This window comes from Amblyomma maculatum, chromosome 1 (assembly GCF_055883805.1).
Source record: "Amblyomma maculatum isolate TAMU_Amacu chromosome 1, ASM5588380v1, whole genome shotgun sequence".
NCBI lineage: Eukaryota > Metazoa > Arthropoda > Arachnida > Ixodida > Ixodidae > Amblyomma > Amblyomma maculatum.
The window spans coordinates 396,717,818-396,732,075 of record NC_139344.1 but is presented as its reverse complement, the minus strand read 5'-3'; the positions used below and the strand labels follow the sequence as shown (position 1 = coordinate 396,732,075).

The 14,258-nt window shown below is 47.4% G+C and overlaps 1 protein-coding gene across 1 annotated transcript in view; it reads left to right on the top strand.

The window, feature by feature from the left end:
* The first annotated feature begins 7,861 nt into the window (after window positions 1–7,861).
* The window catches only part of LOC146208642 (transmembrane protein 181), a 33,014-nt gene continuing 26,617 nt past the window's right edge, over window positions 7,862–14,258 (top strand). Inside the window, exon 1 of the mRNA XM_084595621.1 lies at window positions 7,862–8,013. Coding sequence (XP_084451747.1) covers window positions 7,862–8,013 — 152 coding nt within the window. The remainder of the gene's footprint in view (window positions 8,014–14,258) is intronic.

Genomic DNA, 14,258 nt, shown 5'->3' with positions numbered 1-14,258 from the left:
GTGTGCCTGTGTAATTTTGTGGACTGGTATCGTGGTGAGCAATTCCCAAAAAAAGCAAAATGCACCTGAGAGCTGCAGCCACTACAGTAGCCTAATAGTTGCACTGTTGATTTGCCTGGTTAGTAAGTTAGTAGTACTGAATCGTAGCAGTCGCAGCTCAGTTAAAGCAGAAAGCAGAAGTACCTATGTATTTTAGAAGCGTGTCGGCAACTAGAAGTCGGGAACAATTTTAACCAACACAGCTATGCTCATGTCTTGTCAGTCTGTGTGCATGTGATGGTTACCCCTATGGAGTCGACGCATTACCCTTGAGTTGACCGCTCCAGTGCAGGAGCTTTATGAAAAGAAGTCTGTGATCGCCCGAACCAAGCCCGTTTGCACTCTGCGCACTGTTGAAACTCACATTATGCCCACATGGGCGCTGCCAGGAGACATCACACTGGCAATTAGTTTTATTCGGCAAAGGGAGCCTAAATACTTTCACTTCACCCATGCGCAAAAGTGAAAGCCCAGATTCCCCTCCATCTTCTTGAATTTCTTGGGTCACAGTTGCCAGCGAAATTTGTGGAATCCGTGCACAAGAATAAACTAATTGCAGCACTGGCAAGCAGCCTGGTCTCCTAGTACTGATGCATTCGGTTGCATCGACACCCCGTCATACTTGTAAGCATTTTAGTAAATTGGCTTGCATGACTGCGCTGTTGTTTTGTTTTTGTTTTTTGTTTTTTTCCACATGCTTCTTTTAAATCTTCCTTGCACACTGTTCTCTACTTGCTGTCTCATCACATTACAGGCCTGTAAAGATGTTTTGCCCAAGGGGAAGCAAAATTGCACACTGAACGATATTGAACCATCCATCATTCTCAATCTAGCTTTTGTAGTGCCGCAGATATATTTGCGATTAAAAAGGAGTATTCACCTTTTTCAATTCAACTCGTGCATCAGAGCGAGCCAAATTAAAATTGCAGGCCAGAGCGACGCTCAGTACACAAATACGCCTGCTGTCTGAGTTTACTTCCAGTTAGTGCGCGCGCTGAAGAAATGCAAAAAATACTGCGCGATGTCGCTGCACAGGTGGTCGAAGGTAGAAATTTGCAAAGCCCTCAACTACGGCGGTTCTTGCTCCTTTTCACTTCCTAAATTATCTGAAGGCTCAGTTCGGGTGTACACCGCAAAATGAGCCGCTTACTGCAGCGTTTATTTCCGCAAAATAAATTTTAATTCCCTCTGCCAGGCTGAAGTGGAGACGCGCGCCGTCGGCTCTGCGCTGCTTCAGTCTGCCCATGACCCCGCTCACCTGCCTCGTGTGCTAACGTCAGCTTAGGTTTAGAGCGTAGCTCTACAGCTACCATTCTCCAAGGTCATTCATCTGCGCACCTGTGGCGTGCCCAAATCCACACTTTTTCACAACCTGGGGGAATGTCCTTCCTCCCAGGCAGTACCCCCCATTCCACTTATTCTTCCTAGGAGGCTGCTTTGCGGACCGCTCAGCCCGCCGGCCAGAAATGGCTGGTGGATCGGGCTATATGTGAAGCACAAGCCCGTGGACTGCCGGACTAGTAGGGGGCCACTCTGGAAGTCGTTTTTTTTTTTTTTTTTTTTTTTTTTTTTTTTTTTTTTTTTTTTTTTTATCTAATAAAGCTGATTCCATCCATTCATCTGCGCAGCCTATGTACTGGTACTGCGCTAGCACTCGTTCCTTCGGCTCGCCGCCGGCCAGCCGAACCACGAATGACGTCAACCTTGCAATCACGTGACCACCAGCTACGCCATGCGCTCCTCCTCTGCCTCACCGCTCTGACAGCCCGCTACCTCAGTTTAGCCATTTCTGTGTACCATATGGACGAAAAGTATGGCCTAACCTGAGCCTCAGATCCATCCTTGATCACTCGCGGCGTTATTTTGGGTGCTCACTAAAATAGTAACCAATTTTGACGCATTAACATTAGTCTTGAAAATCCCGCAGCAGTGGTTGCGTGATTAGGGCGTTCGACTACTAAGCCAGGAGACGTAGCTCGATGGAGGCGAAACGCAAGGCACCAAGAAGGGGTCGTGGACGTTGCCGTATTGGATACTGAGCTGTGCTCGTAGCTATAGGGACCATATATCGTAGCACAAAGCTGATGATTATCTCCCACAAGCATACCGCACAGCTATGGTCAAACCAAGCTAATTAGAACCCCAGATGGTCATAATTATGCGGAGCCCTCCTCTAGGCGTCTCGCATGAGCTCTCTTTGGGACGTTAAACACCATAAATCAATTAACCAACCATTAGCATTGAAAAATCGGCCTTGGGAATGAAAAACTAGTTTTGAGAGAGTATATTCGCAGTCAAAACAAATCAGTGGGTACAATTGGGACAACCAGTCAGATTGAATTGGTTCTGCCAATCTCAATGGTTTCTCCAATGGGTCCTGTCCGACCCAACTGCATGGTTTCTTCACTCCCATTTGGGAAGCCCAGTGGGTTTCTTCAGTCCCAATTGGGATGCCCACTTGGTTTCTTCACTCCCAATTGGGAGTCACGAAACCAAATATAATGGGCTTCCCATTGGTTCTAATTGGTCTGAAGGGAAAGTCAAGTTAGTGATATCCTTGACTGAGATATGCACGTATCTAAATACCTCTGTAAAGAGAAAACAGTGAAAAATATAAGTTCTTATAAAAAGTATATGCCGCTTAATCTTATTATTTGATTTTATAGTATCCACTGTAAGTGCAGGTATAATTAACAAGTTAACTCTGAATTTCAAACAGAGGTATGTCACTGGTCCCAGCAGCACTCAACGAATGGAGTATATAAGTTCAAAGTGGATAGGGTTGCTCCAGGCCCGGCCTACGAGGCTGGGACCTGGGACTGGTAGGTCACTGCCGCGTGCGGCGGAAGCTAGCCTGCCACCATATTTTTATCTGGTGTAGGCCGTCATTGCACCCGCTACCGTTTCAATGGTGGACGGCGGCTGTTGCGACGCGCGTCTTTCTTTTCCTTTTCTTTTTTTTATTTTTTCTTCTGTCCGCACACGAGGCAGCGGAGGTGACTCAGCTACAGAGCCAGTAGCAGGTCCGTGCATTTTCTTTTCCTTCTTTCTTCAGTTGAAATTCAACAACAATCCTGTGCATATATACATTGAATCTGTGTTAGCTCCGTGTGTGTGATGCATGCTTGTCTCTCATGATTTCTGTAAAAACTTGTAATTTCAGTCCACTTGTATAAAAGTCGGCTCCTTTGTAACTCCTCGAAAGAAAACATTGAAATTGCATCTCCAACTTTTTCAGCTATGTGAGCTCAAACCGTTTGGGCTCAATGGGTATGTCATTTGAGTTTAATTGGTGAACCATTTGGTATTCATGGGTGACCAATTATTTTCATTTGGAAGCGCCAATTCATATCAAATGGTCAGGCCCAATGGGTGGCGAAAACAACTGTTTTTTGCCAATTCATTTCAGTTGGAATATTCCCAATTGGACCCACTGATTTTTTATTTTTTTTACTGAGATTGCCATCTTGCAAAAGTGTGGCCGTCATCGGAAACTAAGGAGGAATGCAAAACCGAAAGGAATAAAAGTGACCACTTCCAAACGCATGAACAGGCGGTCACTTTTACGCGAGAGCCTGAGCTAGAACGCACAGAAAGGAATTCCGACCGACTTGCGTTCACATACAGCGCGTGTGCGTTCACATACGCGGGCCGTATAATGTTTCTGGTATTTTTTATTCCAAGACTTTTTGAGGTACTGCCTAATTCGATCAGGAAAAGGTATGTCTGTGGAGGCTGCGAATGAAATCAAGCCGCTGTCCAGAAATGGTACCGGTGGCGCCATCTCGTTGAGTTCTGAGCTTGAAAAGATATATTGACACACACAAAAATCTTCAAATTTAGTGCAGCGTTGGTCAAATGCTGATTGTTATTCACAAAATCAGATGATAGAGCTCTTCAAACCTTCTGCAAAACAACTGGCCCGCCTACCTTCCTTCGCCGACTCTACGTGGCAGTGTTGCTGCAAACAAAACGAGATGGCGCCACTGGTGCCAATGCTAGGACAGCGGCTTGTTCTGCTTCGCCGCCGCCGTAGACAATGAGAGCATCCGATTTATTCCAATCGAATCAGACAAGTACCCCAGACAAATTGTTATAAAATATGCTGACGGCCAAATGCCATTTCTGTGCGACATTTGAACTGCGAGGATTCAGCGATGTAGCCGCGGGGGAAGCATTCTACCTATGGTGCGCGTGTAATTGTGTAGCACGCGTTACTATGGAAGCCTGACGCGTACGTACACTTTACGTACCTTGAGACTGATAATTATGCAACCATTTCATCATCAGCAACCTGACTTTGGCAAATGCATCTACCTCTCTTAATTATTTCTCCAGTTATCCTGGTTCTGTGCCAACTGCTGCCTCATTAACTCCGCAGACTTGCTAATTTAATCCACACACCTGACTTACTGCCGCACCTTGTTACGCTTGTCTTGCCTTAGAAGCCAGTTTGTTAGCAACCATCGGTTATCTTGTCGGAGAACAAATAGGCTGTAGGTAGTGTGAAGAGAGGATAACCGATGGTCGCTGAGGGTACCGAATTGAATTCCAAGAAAGCGTAGCAGGGGCGGCAGTAAGTTAGGTGGGCGGGTGAGGTTACGAAGTTTGCAGAGGTCAGGTGCATGCAGCTAGCACTGGACCGCATTAATTGGAAGAATACGGGAGAGGCCTTCACCCTGCAGTAAGTATAGTCTGCCTGATGATGACGACGACGATGATTTTCTTGTTTTGGCATTACATGTCTTCCCCATTTCTTTCTTGATGATTTCGACAAGGATGTCATTAACTCGTGTTTGCTCTCTGACCCAATCTGCCTTCGTCCTTAACGTTAACCTCTCATTTTCTGTTCCATTATGCGCTGTGTAATCTTCAATTTGAATTGAATTTCGTTAGCCTCCACGTTTCTGGCCCATATTCGAGTGCCCTTAGATGCACTTGTTAAACAGATTCCTATTCAAGGATACTGGCAAACTGACACATACAAGATATGAGGGTATACCTTCGAGATGCGCTCCAGTCAACCCTTATTCTCCTAGTTAGTTCAATTTCGTCGCACGAGTCTGCAGTCTTACGAGACGTATTCCCTTAGCACGTAATTCCAGCGCACGCTATCAGTCTTAAACTACACCGCTAATCTCCCAGACTGGTGAACATTACTTCAATTCTATGCACATTAATTTTTAGACTCACCGTTGTTTGCCTGTCTGGACCATTGATAAGATCGTTAATATTAAATCCCTCGTTAATTAACAATTGGCAATGTCACCAGCGGACTTTAGATCACTGAGGGACTCTCCATTACCTCTTATCCCCAACAACGGCCAAACTTGAGTGGAGGCGGCGCGCCATGCCACAACATAATCGCTCCAGGTCACTGAATACCTCTTGTAAACACGCGGAAAATAGGGCCGGAGAGATTGTGTGTCCCTGCCTGACACTTTCTTATTGGATTTTTTTAACTTTCATTATATCGGTATATGACGGCCGCTACATATATATTTCAGTATTTTTATACATATGGCTCTTCTATACACACTAGTTCCGTGATGCCACCAAGACCGCTGTGATTTCCACTCTGAGTGTTACACATATGGGGTCATTATATTCTACGCATTCCTCTATCACCTGGTTGATAGCATGAGTATAGTCTACTGTCAGTAGCCTTTGTGAAAACTTTCCTGGAGCTTTGGTTGACTGAATTGGTTGTCCTGGCTCCATCGGCAATTGCGTTAGTAAACGCCTCGGCAACTTACACTGTGAAATCGACAGTAAGCTTATTGGTCTGTAATAATTCAAGCCCTTGACGTCCCTTGTCTCACAAAAAAGGGGAAGCATTGGCTTAAACAACACAGATTTAATCTCCAGTGGAGGAAACGCTGAGTGAAAGCAAGATCAGAGTCACTTTTGGCTTTTGAACTGTCATGCCGTGAACTGTTGAAACACTGCATGGCGTCGGAGGGAAAAGACAAAGTGAAATTTATAGCTTTACTGGCTATCTATTATTAACTAACTGAACAAAATTCTAAATGACATGAGAAATTGGACAGCATGCAAATAAATCATGTCATATCCGAAACTTTGTAAATTACGGGGAAAAATTCAGTTCGCCAACAAAATGGACACATGCGCAATCGAAGAACAGATGCTGACACTCACCACTCCGCACCAATCGCATTGATCGCTATAGTGATTTTTTTTTTTTTCATGGTTCCGTACTCATTTGTGCCAGCTTCAGTCCATTACACACTCGGACATAGTTATGTCGGCTGGCGCGCATCGTTAAGCAGGATCACTCCGCCGCTTTCCTTCTCTCCTGCCTAATGGACCATCGGAGGCGCATCGGATGCAATGTGGCGCAAAGCGCGGAAAGATCAACAGGCGCTTTGCATCTTGCAGCTAATGAAATAGGTCAGAAAGGCTCGCAACTTTTTTACGTGATCGAATTCGATAAACCCAGAACACTACAAGCATAGTATAGTTCTAGGAGGCGAAAATATTTTCTTCCCCGGTGACTGTGAGGCTTCGTCCCAGAATGCAAGGCCGCAAAATTTTTTTGAAGAAAATAATTAATAACGCAGTTACAGCCACCGCTATCATCCGATTCTGTCGTGGTTCTCTCCTCCCGTTCCCTCGCAAGAATTTTTCACTCTCTTGCCCGGTTGTCTAGCCTCTGCAAGCCAATTTCCCCTTCCTCCTCTGCGTTTGGCGGGAGGTGGGGCGTGGTACCCTGCGTGCGCGAAAACGAAACGGGCGAGGGAGCGCGCACCGCTGCATTCAGTCCGGCCGTGGCGAGGGAAAAGCGCGCAGCGAGCGGCGGGCACAATTAGTCGTGTACGCCCATCCTTCACCAGTCAATCAGCGAGACGGGCCAATGAATGCCGCTGCCTTTCTGACGTCAGTCTCGCGGCCTGACGGGCCAGCGTAGAGAACGGGGAAGCTGGTTTCCTGAAGGAGAGGATGAGAGAGCTTTGATTTGTATTTTTGCTGCTTTGCGGCGCGCTTATCGCTATAGAATATTGCGCATACTATCTCCGGTACCTGATCGAAGCATTGGGCTCCTTTGCTTAAGAGGTCATACCCTGGACAGTGGCCTTTTAAAGTACATGACCGTAGTATCCAGTACCATCATCATATCCAGTACCCTACAATAGTATGTCGGAATTATGCAATATAACGGTAATATAACGCAGGCGGCTTAGCCACTACTTCGACAACCCACACGTGCACCCCCCCCCCCCCTCCCCTTTTCTAAAGGCCAAACGCACCTCAGAATACCAGCAGTTTGAACGAAACACATCCTGCCTTAGATGAATCGTCGCTGACACGTACGCAGATGTATTATATGCATGCGGAGACGAATATGAACAGTGCCCATTCGACAACACCGAAAAATCCCATCTCGCCGAACTCGCGACGTTTAACACCGCGTCCCGCCAAACTGTATAGCCCGCGACTCTCACACACGCGCGCGAAAACGAGACAGCGCGTGCGCGAAAACATCGATCTCGCGCACGATTAGGGAGAGAACTCGGGAGCGGCTGAAGACGAGAGAATGAGAAGCGACAGTATAGGTGCCCCCCCCCCCCCCCCCCCGCCTTTTCCATAGCATACACACTTTCACGCACACACGTTTTCTCCGTACATTGGACGTCTGTGCGTGCGGTTAGCCCGCCGTCCCGTGCGTTCTTCCCGCTCCATCGTCGCCCCTTCTGCGGCGACGCCACCGCTCTCTGAAGGGCGCTGGTCGTGCGACGGCGCTGCGCAGAAGGCGCGTCTCCTGCTGGTCGCGAAGCCCAGCCCCCGGCGGCGCTAGCGCGGCATGCCTTACCACCCGAGCGGTCAGACGGGCCGCACTTTCAACGTGGCCAGCTGGAAGCTCAAGACGCGCTACATGCTCTCGCACTTTGGTTTCTTCTTCAGCCAGTTCGGCAAGTTCATCGCCCCTGCTTACTACCATGACCGGTGCGAAAGGTAGGTCGAGCCCATCTATCCATTCGCGCACCGCCGCCGACGCAGTAGGTTTATGGACAGCAGATCGCGCGGCTTGGCGCGCAGTAACCTGCTGCTATTCGGTGTTCTACAGCGCGGAGTCCGCGCGTGGAAACATATTTTGTGTGAACTCGCTCGCGCGGGTCTCCCGTTTTCTCGTTTTTGATGGCGAAGATTACGCGCAAAATGTGTTTGTTTGTGAAATCGTACCCGGTGCATGGTAATCTAGCTTGGAGCCAACTTGGTCTCTAGCTTGAATCATGAAGCGCGTAAGGCACCCATACTAGTGCGTCCCTTTTTATGATAAGGACAGAGCGTACAGAGACAATGACGCTATCCCTAAATTATTCTTCAACCGCGCCAATCGCGTTTTCGTCGCGGATAGCTGTTCCTGCGGCCGATGGACAAATTTAATTGCCCTGCCAGTGTGTGGTCATTCTGACAGCGAGCCCTGTGACCTATCCATTGCCAAATGACTTCATGTTTATTCGTCGAGAAATCTTAAATGGCTATGTCTGAATGCGAATAGCCTCGCGATGGTAACACAAATGTTATCGACAGCTCTGGAGAGCGCCGGCGCTCGATAACGGCGACAGAGGGAAGACAGAAATAGCCGTGCGTGTTATCTGTATGTCTCCTACACTCCGCCTTCCCGGACACATCCATTAGGGAAGATGCTAAACGGGTTAACGGAAAAATAAGCTAGCATTTTCGCACTCACTGCTATACACAGCGCAGCTAGCTGCGCCTCCGATGTTAACGCACTGATAAGTTATGGCTATGACAAAGTAACACAACGTGCAAAGCAGTCGTATACTATGCGTTGCTCACCACTGGCCGGGAACAATCATACAGTCGTGTCATTTACGTAACCCTAATTACCTATACAGATGTCGACAGCAGCCGCTATTCAGCATACTAAACAAAGTATGTGCAGCTGTTGATGTTGCGCTTGTGTCAAGTTCAGGCGAGGTTGAGGCTTACTTCCTTTCTTCAATGCGCAACTCAGAGCGTGCATTTCATAGCGCGCGCTGTTGTATCGTAAGTGAACACCGTGACAGCCCGTGTAGTCGTCTGTGACAAATATGTTACTGTAGACGTTTGAAGAGGACACTGCTAAACATTGTGTTCAAGTGCGCAGTATTGCGATCACTGTCTCCGCACTGCTGCCCCTCCGTGGTGGATCAGTGGATGTGGCATTCGGCTGGTATTTCACGGGCTCTGTAGATCCCGATCCCTCGGCGGCCGCAGTTCAATAAAGGTTCATGAAATGAAAAAAAAAAAAAGAATATGTAGTTTCGGGTGCACATTAATGGAGCCCAGCAGTTCGAAAATTATCGGAAGCCATCCGCTCACTCATTGGCGTTTTTCACAACACGCAATATGGCGCCAAGTTCATTAGCCAGATAACGTGCTCTGCATAGCTTGCTTTTCCACACAAATAGTGTTAATGAGGCGAAGCACGCTTTTCAGGCCTGGGAGACATGCCCTGAGATGGGTACTCTATGCTTCCTAGCACACACGTTTCACCGCATCGCCACTAATCCAAAGACACTTCGCCGCTTAAGCATACTAACAACCCCGTCTCCTTCTCTTTGCTTCCTCACCACGACGACTAGACGGCGTGCTCTCGTAACTTCTGCTGTGGGGAGTATGGAGTGTAGCGCGCGAAAGTGGATATGGTGTTTTACCTTAAAGCACGCCGAGTTCCAGTCGCGTAAGTTGTATTAGGTGAACGGTTTATGAAGCGGACGTTCGTTCGAATCCCGTAGAAAGCGATGTTAAGTAGTGGAATTTGCAGATTATTTTATATATCGTGAACTTTGAAGCTGCAGGTGCATATCACCCGCAGGAACGACTCATTCGGTCGCCTCTCTATTCTTCCCTTCGCATATGCTTTAATTTTTATACTTTCACAGAAAAGCAAACTTATTTGCAATGAAATGGCTTTCGGCGAACGCCATAGTTATACCAGCACGGTATATATTAAAGATGCTGCCATATATTGCCCTACAGCGACACACATAAACTGGGTATATGACGATGGAAAATTAAATCCACGCCCCCTGAAAAAGACTAGGGATGCATGCACCAGAGCCTCCCTGGGCTGAGAGAATCCTTTCCTTGACCATAAAACGCTTGTAAGCTTCACCACACCGGTTTTCGGCGACATTCATAGCGCCGGGATTAATGGAAATTTCGGTTCACCAACACCTCAACTCCTTCCCGTAGCTCAACCGTTTCGTTTTCGGCATCCTTAAAATTCGTTTCTTCATACGTGCGCAATTTGGAGTCACGCTTCAAGAAAATAGCGTCTCACGTAAATCAAAGTATACATAGTTACATTGCGCTACGAAAATATAACGTAACGAAACTTTATAAACCACTCCACTAGTTCAAGTTAGCAGTTACTTCGAAAATCAGCGGGAGATCTAAGCTCCACCTCAAGGGTACGAGGCCATAGCTTTAACGGGTCCCTTGAGAAGCCTGGGCCCGTATTCCGAGTTTGCGTCGTTATCGTATCTCTCCGACCTCGAGTCATTTGATTGGTGGAAACGCCGGAACATGATGTTGCCACCTCTTCCGGTTCCGTAGTGGTAACACCCGGTTCCGGCGTTTCGACCAATCAGATGACTCGAGGTCACGTGAGATAGCGACACTTCGATAACGACGCAAATTCGGAGTACGGTCCCTGGTGTCTTGTTTGCTTATCGCATCGCAGACATGGAGAGAGAGTCGTTGTGGTTAAAGCCCCTCAATAAACTAAAAGTAGCGCCAACATGTGAAGTTTGCCGCCCGCCTCCTCTCCGGCGCTCTCCTTCGTCGTTCGACCCTCTCATTGGCCGAGCGCCGTCACGTGCTCGCGCGCGCTTTTTGTTTTGCTGGGCGTGCAGCTTCCTCCTTTCCAGCGGTGCGGGCGGCGCGCGCGCGGCACATATCGCCGTATGTTTTGCTGCCACGCGGACTGCTGCTAAATTGTTCCCGTCGGCTAGTTTTTTTTTTTTTTAAGCATGTTGAACACTTTGGCCGGCGGCTGATAGAAGCACGGTGGTGAAGGCGAGTTCAACCAACGCACACATCGCGTACGTATGGTGTCACACACTGGCAGTTGAAAACGGAACCGTTTCAGCGCAAAATATTTACAAAAAACTGCTACCACGCTTCTCAAGTTTCACGGTAGCTTACAATTCAGTCAAACCTGCAAAGAAACCACACAGACTGCAGCTTCCGCAGCCTAGTTAATTTTTTTTCAAGCATGTTGCGCCCTTTTATCAACGGCTGACGGACTCAAGGAGGTGAAGGCGAGTTAAACCGACGCCAAAATCGTGTACGTATGGTGACACAACATGACAGCTGAAAACGGCACCGTCTCAGCGCCAAATATAAAGAAAGTAACTGCTACCACCCTTCCCAAGTTTACCGGTAGCTCACAAGTTAGTCAAAGTGCAAAGACACCACACAGACTGCAGCTTCCGCCGCCTAGTTAGTTCTGATCTGCAGCTGAAGTTGAAAATAAATGAAAGACAACTGCTGCCACACTTCTCAAGTTTACCCGCAGCTCGCAATCCAGTCAACGCTGTAAAGAAACCATACACAGACTGTTGCAAGATTGTTCCTGTCCGCCGCCTAGCTACAAATTTTATAAAGCCTGCCGCTGAGTTTGGCCAAAGGTGACGAACTACGGACACACGGAGATGACGGCGAGTTGAACCAACGCCGATATCGCATACATGTGGTGTAAGACACTCACAGCTGAAACTATTCTGGCGGGAAATCCCTGTCAAAATTCGGTAATTATGTTTCAGCAGTGAGTAACATTTTAACCTGAACATATTGCGACACAATGCAAGCTGAAACGCACGGCCGCCTCGATCGGCGCGCGCGCGGCGTATCGCGCAGCGGATCGAGACGGCTGTGACCGGTGCCTGCTCCGGAGAGCGCGCGCTCGTCGCGCACACCGTAGGTGGAGCCACGGTCGAAATGCGAGAGGAGGAGCAGCGCCGCCGGAAGAGGAGAGAGGAGATGGCGCTACTTTTAGTTTATTGAGGGGTTTTAGTTGTGGTGGGATTCAAGACAGTGGCTGAGTTTGTTTGGGGCTGCAAAACACACACTTTCTATTGTAACTCCTTTGTCCTTGCCATCGGCTAATGCCAGCTGACCGACCAAATGCTTTCTCGGCCCGCACGGGCAAACTTCTTACTGGAATGTTTTATGTGTAAGGCATCGTGAATTCGAAGCAGTGTTATCGTAAGCAAAATAAGCAAGAAAGCAAGCAAAAAATTCCGGGAGCACTGTGGAATCAACATTGCAGAAATGCCAAAGCCTGAGCGTTGCTGGTGCACACGGTGCATCGCATTTACTCTCATTGTCATTATCAAATAAATACACCGTCATTATTATTGCTACTGTCATCATATTCATTATCGCTAATTGCAGCGTCATTGTCATCGCTACTATCGTCCTCACGGTAGACAGGGAGAATTGTAATGTGCGTTTCACGATCACGGCCGTGGCGCAGTTGGTTAAAGTGCTCGGCTGGGGATCCGATGGATGCAGGTTTGATTCCCGGTGGAGAAAGAACTTTTATTTTTCTGATCACATCATCAGGATGATTGAGAGCTAATTTTACTTCCCATTCGTCATTAGCAAGTGACACATCCGCGCACAACTCTCGCGCACGGGATTTCATTTCATGAGCATAGAAACGTTTTCGCCTTAAAATACAATACATGGTTAAATATATGTACAGGTGCGGACACAAGTAAACGGAGCAGCTTTCTCGTTCAAATTACAACCACGCCTTGAGTATTGGAGATGTGAAAACATTATTTGTACAGGTAAAAGCGCCCTCGGCGTCTACTGCTAGTATGCCTGCACATACCACGGCTGCCAGTTTCAATTATAGAAGGCGTGAAAAATGTTAGAAGGAAATAGCCTGCTTCGGCTACTCTTGCCTGCACCCGATATTGAAAAAAAAAAATACCGTAAAGAAGAGCAGACGGAACGACACTGAAATTATTACAATAACATATAGGCGACACAGATTAAAGCGCAACAATAAAAACAAAACTAAACAATGTGGTACATGCCGCATTTTCTTCTGGTTATGCTACGAGACGCAGATATCGTTTTACTTTGCTTCCTTTTCATACAAAAAATAATGCTTTTAAGTATTCATTCTTCCCTCGTACAACAGTGGAGTGAAACGGCCTCGATGGTGCGTGGTTTGAGGTGGAAGACAGCCAGCAATTTCAAGCGTTCATTGAACGTAGTGTGTGAAATTGGGTCATTGTCATTTACAGTCACTTTTTTGTCTTGTAATTCGATTCATGTGTCTACGGTTCCATGTATTTTATCCTTTTGGACACTATTTTATTATTGTTTTGCTATATTGATGTTCACTGTTGTCATTCCCACCCTGCTACGGCTCCTACCTTGGGGCTAGCAGTATTGCAAATAAATAGGAGACTGCAGCCATGAAATTAGGAGACGCCTGCTTCTGGGAAAGAGAGAAATGGTTAGCCTTGACCGCCTAGTAAAGAGCAGAGACATTAGTCTGCCAACCAAGATCCGTATAACTCGTGCTATGGTCTTTCCAGTTGTGATGTATGGATGCGAGAGTTGGACTGTGAAAAAGGCTCACCGCCGAAGAATTGACGCATTTGAATTGTGGTGCTGGCGAAGACTCTTGAGAGTTCCTTGGACTGCCAGAAGATCAAATCAGTCGATATTGTCGACCATAAACCCTGACTGCTCATTGGAGGGTCAAATTCTAAAGTTAAAGCTCAGGTACTTTGGTCATCTGGTGAGAAGAGAGGAGTCGCTGGAGAAAGATTTGATGTTGGGAAAGGTTGAGGGTCGCCGGAGAAGGGGTAGGCAGCGAACGCGATGGTTAGATGGCATCCTCGAGGCACTGCAGATGAAGTTATGTGATGTTAGGAAGATAGTGAGAGACCGGAAAGCGTGGCGTGAAATGGTCCATAGGGTCACGAACAGTCGGACACGACTGAACGACTGAACTGAACTGATTACATCAACATCATCGCCTTATAGTTGTTCGCATAAATATAATTCTCGTCAAATAACCACCGCGTTGGCTCATTGGCTTTGACACTCGGCTACTCATCTTAAAGTATCGGGTTCGACTACGGCCGCGATGGTCGTATTTCCATTTGGAAACGAAATACGAAACATCCCATATGTGCTGTGCGACGTCAGCACGCGTT